At 49.6% G+C, this 9,415-nt stretch overlaps 1 protein-coding gene across 1 annotated transcript; it reads left to right on the top strand.

The window, feature by feature from the left end:
• Positions 1-6,466: 6,466 nt before the first annotated feature.
• TMEM158 (transmembrane protein 158) lies at positions 6,467-7,411 on the top strand. The gene has a single exon (XM_074150993.1). It carries the CDS (start codon positions 6,467-6,469, stop codon positions 7,409-7,411), a length of 945 nt encoding a protein of 314 aa, XP_074007094.1.
• Positions 7,412-9,415: the final 2,004 nt, after the last annotated feature.

Here is a 9,415-nt window from a genome sequence, read left to right as displayed (position 1 = left end):
AAAGCCCTTCACAATTCAATCCTGCCTCATACCAATCCTGGCATTTGTTATTCTTCCACCAACCCTCGCTTTGTCGATTGCCGGCTCCATTCCTGCTTCTCGATTGTACACTTCCCTTTATGACTGGGGACAAAAACCTGCAGTGAAACCAGTAAAGTCCCTGCTGCAGACAACGTTTCTGTCATGTATTACACAGCACTGAAGCACCAGCTAATAACAGCAAGGCAGAGGATGATCAGGGCTGTAGGTTGGCTAAGGAGCCGCACACAGAAGTTGTATCATACCCTCTCCTTTGAACTCCGATTCTCATCCACTTGTTTTCTGGAGACGTTCTTTAGGATACGGACTGTCATCGACAACGTCTTGTGTTTGTGCGTCTTCTGTGCAGCACGGCAAAACAACTCTGTGACACAAAACCTGCGAACTAGCTTGTCTTCCTCTCCTGTGGAACAGGATTGTTTCACAGACCAAGTCTCTTGCAGCTTCTCGGGGAAGCTTCTTGGGATTTTGTATTTTATAGCTGGATTTCAAAGCCACAGAGAGACTGAGGCCACACGGTAAGCTCACAGGAGTGCCAAACCCACGTCTCCTTACTGCAGACTAATACCAGACTTCAGCACCTGTCTCCCTTTTCTATACAGAGATAAATAACAGTAAAGGCAAGCCCTAGGGCCATGTTCAGAACAGGCTGGGAAACACTCTAAGTATTTGCAGAACTAAATGCTTTCCAGGGAGCTATTTTTCAATGTATTGTTGTAGTAAATGTTTAGATTTTCCAAAGACAAACTCATAAAACAGTCATTAAGGAATGCTATTTTATGTACAAATATTTTGCAGAACAATTTAATATGTAATCACACAAAATGTTTTTGCATTCCTAGCACCTCCACAGCATCAGCATTAAACTACTGCTTTACCTGACATCTTTTTTCCTTCAAGAACGGCTGTGACATGTCAGGTTTTGCCCAGAACCCCGGGGGATCATTCAGATGTTGAGAACAGCTGTGCTTCATGAACACACAAAGCCTGACATCTGGACAAACCCACCCTACAACGGCCTTTAGCAACCTGGCAGAAAGCGGTCCCGAGCATACTCCGTTGGGAACAAAGGTGTTACCACTGCCCTTTCACCCTACCCGAGGTTTCTTAAAAATTACTCAGACTGCCAGTCCCTCAATTCTGCCTGCACAGACCATGTAATTTGGATTCATTACCTTTATCGACATATCAGATCTGAAAATTGCCAGTTTCAGCCAAGCTCCAGCACTGGATAGGTTTACCGGTGAAATAAATATGAGGTAAAATAGCTTATAGTTATAGTCAGCATCCTGGCCCATAAAATTTAAAATAAGCAAGTGTGGTAGTTAAAAGACAAAATAAATATTGTCCAGGGCTGAATCTTGCCTAAGCTTCAGAAGTTCACCTGTGAGGAAGTCTCACATGAGTGAGGATCTTTTCCAACCTGCAAGTGGGAAACTAGTCAAGAATGTGAACCCAGTCTTCCTAGAACACTGCTTCAGGTCAAAACACGTCTTAAAAACTTCACTGTATAAATGGAATACCTGAAAGTACTGCATTTATCACTCTTTGTGGGGCAACTAGATCTAACCAACCTATGCCATAGGTTTTTGGGTTTTTTGGTTTTTTTTTTTTTTTTCCTCTATTTTTCGATTACCTCAAGTCAGTCTGATCTTGTTTTAAGATCACCTTCAGCTGTGGAGGTGCAAAGTTTGTTCTTTGGACCATTTCTCTCTTACATCCATTTTCACTAAGTTTTCTTTTTCTGTCATTTCTTTTTGATGTTTGTCTAAAAGCCTCAACCTATATAAAGTATGCTACAAAAAAAAAGCTCTGAAAGTCTATTAATACTTTCCCTTTAGGATTCTCTGCATATATTTCACACTTATCTTTAGGTTTGAAGCAGTCTTTTTAGTCTGTGCTAGTACAGCACAGAGCCTAACAGAGTGCTGGACATGAGGTCCTAAGTACTCCTCAAAGCTCACGGAGCCCTCAATCTTACTGATACCACCTGAGGCTTTGAACAATGTTTTCCCAATATCTAGCAATCGAGAGCTCATCTTGACATGCAGTGGTTAGTAGCCCTTTCTGCTGCTGATAGAAATGCATGTCAAACGATGTCTTTGCTGAGATAGGTGTGTTGACTTCTCCAGAGAGATTATGCCCTTGTTCTCAGGCTGTTTGCCAACTGGCTGTTCCCTTCGTCTGGGCTCCTGATATTCATACAAAGAGTGCCACAAAACCCTGGCTTGTTCTGTGCAGCGCATGATCTCTGTTTTCTGCAGATAAATCTTTCTGACATGATGTAGCAGCAGCAAGCCACTTAGTCCAACCACCTCTTACTATCTATTTCAGAAGCTTCAGTGGCCTTTAACTGTTTCATCACAAACATTTTCCAACAAATCCACAAGAATAGCAGGCAAGCAGGAGGAGAATGAAGGTTCTGATCACTGTGCTCACAATCAAAGCAACATGTTGGTGGGCAGTATGAAACATCCCTTAGCTCCTTCCTCAACCAGCAAACCACTGATTATCAATGACTCTTCAAAGAGCACATTCCACAGCCACCATAAGATCAGCTCACATCCTTACATTAGTCTGAGATTCTCCCCCCACATCAGCTGTGAAACCATGAGGCAACCAAGCCTTCTAAGTTATAGCACAGAAACATTTTTCCTCAGCTGGGAATAAGCACCTCTCTCAGAACAATCCCCAGGATGACTGGATCCTACTCCTTTCACAGAACTGAAACTGCTCTTTTCTGAAAGGAGTCAAGTACCAACTTCTTTCTCCTGACCTCACCTCCCTCTTCAGCTGTTGACTGTGAAATTCTCCTTATTTACCTTGCACTTTTACAGAGATCAGTAACACACCACTCTACTTACTTGCTCTTAGCATCTTTTTTCCTGTAATTGACAGCAGGTGTCTTTCCACAGAAAAATACCTCTGTGATGTTACACAGCTGAGTATCCAGCCCTTTGCTCTGCTACTTTCCTATCTTCTCTCCCACATGCAACGCCTTTCAGAAATGACAACCTCAAAAGCGCCTCATCTGTCAAGGAAAGTTCCACAGTTATTCCCTTTCCTCAGTGCAGATCAGCATAAGTTTGCTGAATTGAGGAATGCTGCCCGAGGGTCACAAGATTTGACTTGAATCTAATTATGGATTTCCTTCTGGAATCTGTACCTGCTTAGGGTCAGTTTCCACTAGCTGCAATGAGACTTCAGGCTCTAAACCAGCATCCTCATGAGATGCACCTTTAATGGCACTTGGGCAGAAATACTTATTCTTGATTTCATCATCTAGAAGTATTTCACAAGCGATACTTTAAAAACAATGTTTAGTTAAAACATCATTAGAACAACTCTCAAAGATTCTGATTGTCCTTTACCAAAGATTCTGATTGTCCTTTACCGTTAGTTTTCATCCTCCCAACAGCTCTGCAGTCTGTCTCATGAAACTCCTACTGTCTTGTTACCTCATTATTCCCTTCTAAAATTTTATCATTATAGCCCACTTCACACCTCCTCTACCACACTGACAAATGCTACTGTGACCTATGGTGCATATTATAGTTCTAGTTATATCTATAGAAGCAAACCTGCAAAATCTCCATCCTGATCTGCCTGTGACTTGTGGGTCATCTCTGGCTGGCCCCTAATTTCTTTATGCTTCAGCCTCCCCAGCCATAAAACTGCCTTGCTCTTTGAGATTTATGGCTGAAAAACGCAGAACAGAGCTAAATATTAATATTACTTCTAGAGAGTTTTCAAGTGTACTGCAACCTCTTTTGAATGACTGAATCCATGCCGAGATTAATTATATCTGATAGACCTATAAATTAAATATCTGTAAAGGGCCCTGTTGCATAGTGGCTATCACCCAATGATCTAACATACTTTCTGCTTCTTCTGCCCACTTGCTCAATTATTCCTTGATGAAGAGGAATAGATATGAGGCACCCATGCATCTCCAACCTGAAATGAGTTGCTCTCTTTTAGTTCTTTGCTACGGCAGTCTAAATGATGCTAAATGCATTTAACCATCCTGTGGCAAGTTATCTTTTCTTGCAGGAAAAGAAAATTAGCTCAACTCTCCCTCATCAAACTTCTTCGCAAATACCCTTGACTGCATTCAGCTGGGCGCTGGGAGCTGAGACCAAGAGAACTGAAGCTCTGCCTGAGAACATTTGCCACCCACATACTGCAACAGTGTTCAGGAGCTAAATCTTATTTATGAGGCTTAGTTTCATTTCCAGTCCTTTGTGCCAAAATCCCAATGCAATGTAATTTGTGCACATGAGTGGTCGCAGTTTTGTCATTATTTGCAGCACACTAGCCCTCTCTTAATCTGGTTTTGGGTCTGCAGACATACTACAACAGAAACACAGCCACACAAATGTGTAGGACTGTAGCTATGACAAAGGACATCAGGAGATGCACACAGAGACACATGTAGGGACAACAAAAAGTATCAGAGAAGTCTTAAATAAGAGACATTGAAAATTGTGCTGAAAATTGTATTAGCTGTATTGTAACATCTGAGCAAAAACCCAGAACTGGAACCACACAGCTTGCTTTGAATGCTTCATCAGGCATGTTTCTCTGTAATAAGCCAAACTAAAAACCTAGCCAAACCACAGACATCTGGTAGACAATACCCGTTGGGCTAACGTGGGACTGAACACAAGTCCATTTTGGTGTTCAGGTCTCTTCTGAATTGAATAGAAGGCAAGCAACTCTGGGTTTTGTAATCATACATTTAGACAGGGGTTTTGAAAGAAAACCGATTCACTACCTTCATTCATGGTGAATTACAGCAAATCCAAAATTTACTCTCTACCCTCTCGCACTACTGTCATCTGTCTGAATGACTTCACAGGGGTATTACAGGAACTCATTCTCCAAGTGAGAACGTGTCCGTGTGTCGCTTTGACGTGGGACCATGTTTCACACAGGACCGATGCCAACCTCAGAGGAGCGCCTTACTGAGTTCAGTTCTATCGTTTACACAAATTGTCCTATATATTCTTGGGAAAGACTAGGGGTTTTTTGTATTTGTGTCTCCCTTTTGCATCTGCATTTGTCAAAAAAAGGGATGCAAAGTCAAAGAAGAGAGTCTCAGTTCTGGACACCTGCCAGGAAAGATGTTAACTCTGTCCAGCTATCTGCCCAAGGTAAAGGCTAAGAAACGTTCATCATTTGTGTCATCCAGTTCTGTCCCTCCCCGAGGCTCCAAAGTGCCAAACTGCAACACAGCAAGCCTCAGCTTGCATGGCGAGTGATACCGCGGCCACCACAAGGTCGTGAGACAAGCTGAAGTACCTCGCTCGACTATAGAAACTATCACGCTTACAAAGCAGCCTTCGGACAAAACGCAAGCCAAGTCTCACAGTTACCACACTCGGGGGCTTTGTGCTCCTTCTACCACAAGCTCCCGCGTTTAAATCTTTGCGACGGGGACCGACCGCGCCCGTCGGCGGGCTGCCCTGCGCCTCAAGCCCAGCCCAGGCTGCGGACGCCCGGCTGCCGGAGCAGCTCCCGGGGCTCAGCCCGGGCTGGCGGAGCATCGCTGGCAGAGCCCAGCCACTGCACCCTACCTGACAGCCCGCCATCCCTTCCTCCGCCGCTACCTTCCTATAAAGTCGAAATAAAAGTGTGTGCGCTCGGTTCCGGGATGCTCTTCCTCCACCTCAGCCCGGGGCGGCGGCCCCAGCCCCTTTCTCTACCCCCCGAGGAGGGGGAAAGGCGACTGCCATCGTCGCCCCCGCCCCACAGGTCGGCAGGGAGAGGGGGGACGGGGGAGGGGGGGACGGGGGAGGGGGGGGACCCGGCGGGCTCGAGGATCTCAGCTCTCCCCCCTGCGGAGGAGGTGGCGGCGGCGGGCGGCACGGGAGAGCGGTCCCCGCCCGAGGGGGAGAGCGGTCCCCGCCCGAGGGGGAGAGCGGTCCCCGCCCGAGGGGGAGAGCGGTCCCCGCCCGAGGGGGAGAGCGGTCCCCGCCCGAGGGGGAGAGCGGTCCCCGCCCGAGGGGGAGAGCGGTCCCCGCCCGAGGGGGAGAGCGGCCGCCTCTGCCGTGCGGGGGTCCCGGGAAGCGCTGCCTGCCCCGGGGAGAGCAGCTGCGGGGGTGCCCGGCCGGCACCTCGGGGCGCGGCGGCGGGGCCGGGCCGGGCTCACGGCTCCTCCCGCTGGGGCGCTGCCGGGCCGGGCCGGGGGCGGAGGAGGCGGGGAAGGGGGGAGCCGCTGCCGTCACCGAGGCTCCCGGCTCGCCTCGCCTCGCCGCCGCGGCAGCCCCAGCCCCGCGCCCACCCCCTCGCCTGCCCCCACCCTCCTTCCCTTTCTCTGGGCGAGAGCAGAGTGCCTTCCCCTTCCCAGATGGCAGCCGGCAGCGCCATGCAGCCTCCCGTTCCTCCTCCTCCGCTGCCTCCTCTCCGGCTCTAAGTCAATGCCATGCTGCCGCTGCTCCTCCCGGCACTGCTGGCCGCCTGCCTGCCCGCCGGCCAGGGCTGGAGCCCCTCGGCGGCCGCCAGCGGGCAGGAGGAGCCGGAGCAAGAGCTCTTCTTGCCCGCTGCCAACTCCTCCTCCCGCTCCTTGCCTAGCCTCGAGATGGACTTCGACGGGGCAGCAAGCAAGGAGGAAGGCGGCAGCACCACCGCCGCCACCACCAGCCCGGGCACGTCGGCTGCCCCTAGCCGAGAGCCTTTCCCTTCCGCTCCCACCTCCTCCGGGCAGCAGCAGCAGCAGCAGCCGCGTCCCCAGCCGCATCCCGCCGAGGACCCGCACTGCAATATCAGCGTGCAGCGGCAGATGCTGAGCTCGCTGCTGGTGCGCTGGAGCCGCCCGCTGGGCATCCAGTGCGACCTCCTGCTCTTCTCCACCAACAGCCACGGGCGGGCCTTCTTCTCCGCCGCCTTCCACCGCGTGGGGCCGCCGCTGCTCATCGAGCACCTGGGGCTGGCGGCCGGCGGCGCCCAGCAGGACTTGCGCCTCTGCGTGGGCTGCAGCTGGGTGCGGGGCCGGCGGGTCGGGCGCCTGCGGGGCACCGCGCCTCAGGCCGCCGCCGCCGCCTCTGCTGCTTCCTCCTCCTCCTCTTCCTCCTCCTCCTCGCTCTCTTACCCGCCGGCGGCGGAGCCCGGCCAGTACTGGCTGCAAGGGGAGCCGCTGAATTTCTGCTGCCTGGATTTCAGCCTGGAGGAGCTGAAGGGGGAGCCGGGTTGGCGGCTGAACCGCAAGCCCATCGAGTCCACCTTGGTGGCGTGTTTCATGACTCTGGTCATCATCGTGTGGAGCGTGGCCGCCCTCATCTGGCCGGTGCCCATCATCGCCGGCTTCCTGCCCAACGGCATGGAGCAGCGCCGCAGCACCACCGCCACCACCACTGCCGCCGCCAAGTAGCCTCTCTCCCGGTGACTGACCCCCTTGTTCCTCTTCGTCGTGTGGTGTGGCGGGACGAACCCTGCCGCCATTTTCTCCTTTCAAGCGCGTCAGGCGCGGCGCGAGCGGCCGCGGGGTCGCCTCAGCGCCCGACCCGTCCTGTCCCTGAGGGGAGCGGCCCGGCCCTGAGGGGCGCATCCCCGCCGCCGCCGGGGACGACAAGATCCTCGTTTTATATCTTTAATATCCGTTTTAAACGAACCTTTTACTAAAAAAGAAGAAAAAGGAAGAAAAAAAAAAAAAGACAGCCCCCAAATCAGCGCAAGAAATAAAAGACCCTCCCATTCAACCGCGTTTGTTGTAGTTGGAGTAGCTTTTTTTGTAATGAATACCGTTTTCTTTTTCTTTATTTACAGAAAGGGAAGACTTTTTGGCAGGATGAAGAACTGAAGCGGTATATATATATATATATAGTTATTGCTGAAGCTGAACTTTAACGAACCTTTTACACTGTATTTCCCAGTTGAGATAGTGTGTATTTAATATTGTAGCTCCGCGTTATTTGGCTTTTAATACAGAGGTTTTCTTTCTGGAGCCACTGTAGCCTTTTGTCAGTCTGTTTTTGCCAGGGTGGAATGGAGGGGTTGCCCGATTTCCCCATCTGCAAACGGGCTGCCAAGCTCCTTTCCCCATGGGATGATATTACTGGGGTTGTTGGTGGAAAAAGGGGAATTCCAAACCCTTTCTGAATGGTGGTTTGTCCTATCCTTACAGTAGATTTAGGTCTATTTGCCTACATCAGGGTGGGATGGGGAACATGGCTGTGCCAGAGATCCTCCAAGGCGGTTTACTTAGCACTGCTCCACAGGCGACGGCTTTCTCCATGGTGTTGGGTTGGGTGGTTTCGGTCCTGGGAAGAGAAGGCACCCTCTTTGGGACGTATTAAAAGCAGCTCGGAGGCAAGTCTCTGACTTCCCCAAAGCGCATTCCTCAAAAACAACTCAGGCACAGCGTATTTGTTGAAAGCATGGTAATATCAGACCTCTTCTTCATCTACCAGGGTTGCTCACAGAAAGCCTGTGGGGTCGAGAGAAGGTCCACCCCAGATGGCAGCTGCCACTGTGCACGCATGCGAGGAAGAAAGATTTGCAAGATTTTCTTGTCAAAGCAGACAGTTGCGTAGCCCAAAATATTGTTTGTTGTATACTTCCAACTGTTTAGCCTTATAAGAAGTTGTTTTCCTTTGCCTTAGATGTGAATAGTCCAGCTGAAGTATCTAAAACCAAAATGCGAACTGCGTGAGAAAGATTTGCAATAGGAATTCTCATTCCTTTGTCAACATTAATGTATTTAATTTGTTAGTGACCCATGAACTCACTTGGGGGTAATTTGCTGTATTTGTAATATTTTTTCTTCCCTATGTTTGGTGGAAATGACTGGATGAAAAGTCTGAGAGGGTTAAATTCTTAGGATTCCTATTTTTTTAATTGAGAACAAAATAAATGCATGCTTTATGTGTATGCTATCTGGAAAAAAAAAGATGCAGAGAGAAAAAGATTGACAAACAGCAGAAATAAATGAAGATTTTAAAATGTTCCATGCTACTGGGCTACCTCTACCCTCTCTGTTTCTCCTATTGATCTTAACGGGCACGTCACTCGAGTAAACAATCGCAGTGGTGGTGTTTTCAGAAAGCAGGGAGTCCAGTCGCTGTGAGAAATGTTCGTTTGACCTGTTGATCTGAAGGGCACCTTCCCCTGGATGCATGGTTTACAAAGCCCCACTTTTCTTTCCTTGGTGTGAAAAACACAGTGTCATTTCCACCTTGTGCAAATTCTTTCGCACAGAAACGCCACGTGCTGGGGAGCGCATATTTGCCTGTAATGTCCCGTGTGAGAGAGGAGCATCTGTCCTGAAAGGCAAGGCTAGCGAGAGAACACGAAGCTAATCTTAACACCCTCCCGAAAAAGAAAAGCTCTACGTATGGAATAAACCTCAGAAAAGTTGCTGTGCCAAAAAAGAATT

Source organism: Numenius arquata, chromosome 7, assembly GCF_964106895.1.
Source record: "Numenius arquata chromosome 7, bNumArq3.hap1.1, whole genome shotgun sequence".
Classification (NCBI taxonomy): domain Eukaryota; kingdom Metazoa; phylum Chordata; class Aves; order Charadriiformes; family Scolopacidae; genus Numenius; species Numenius arquata.
Note: the sequence above shows the minus strand (reverse complement) of the source record. Positions and strands in the feature narration are given on the sequence as shown.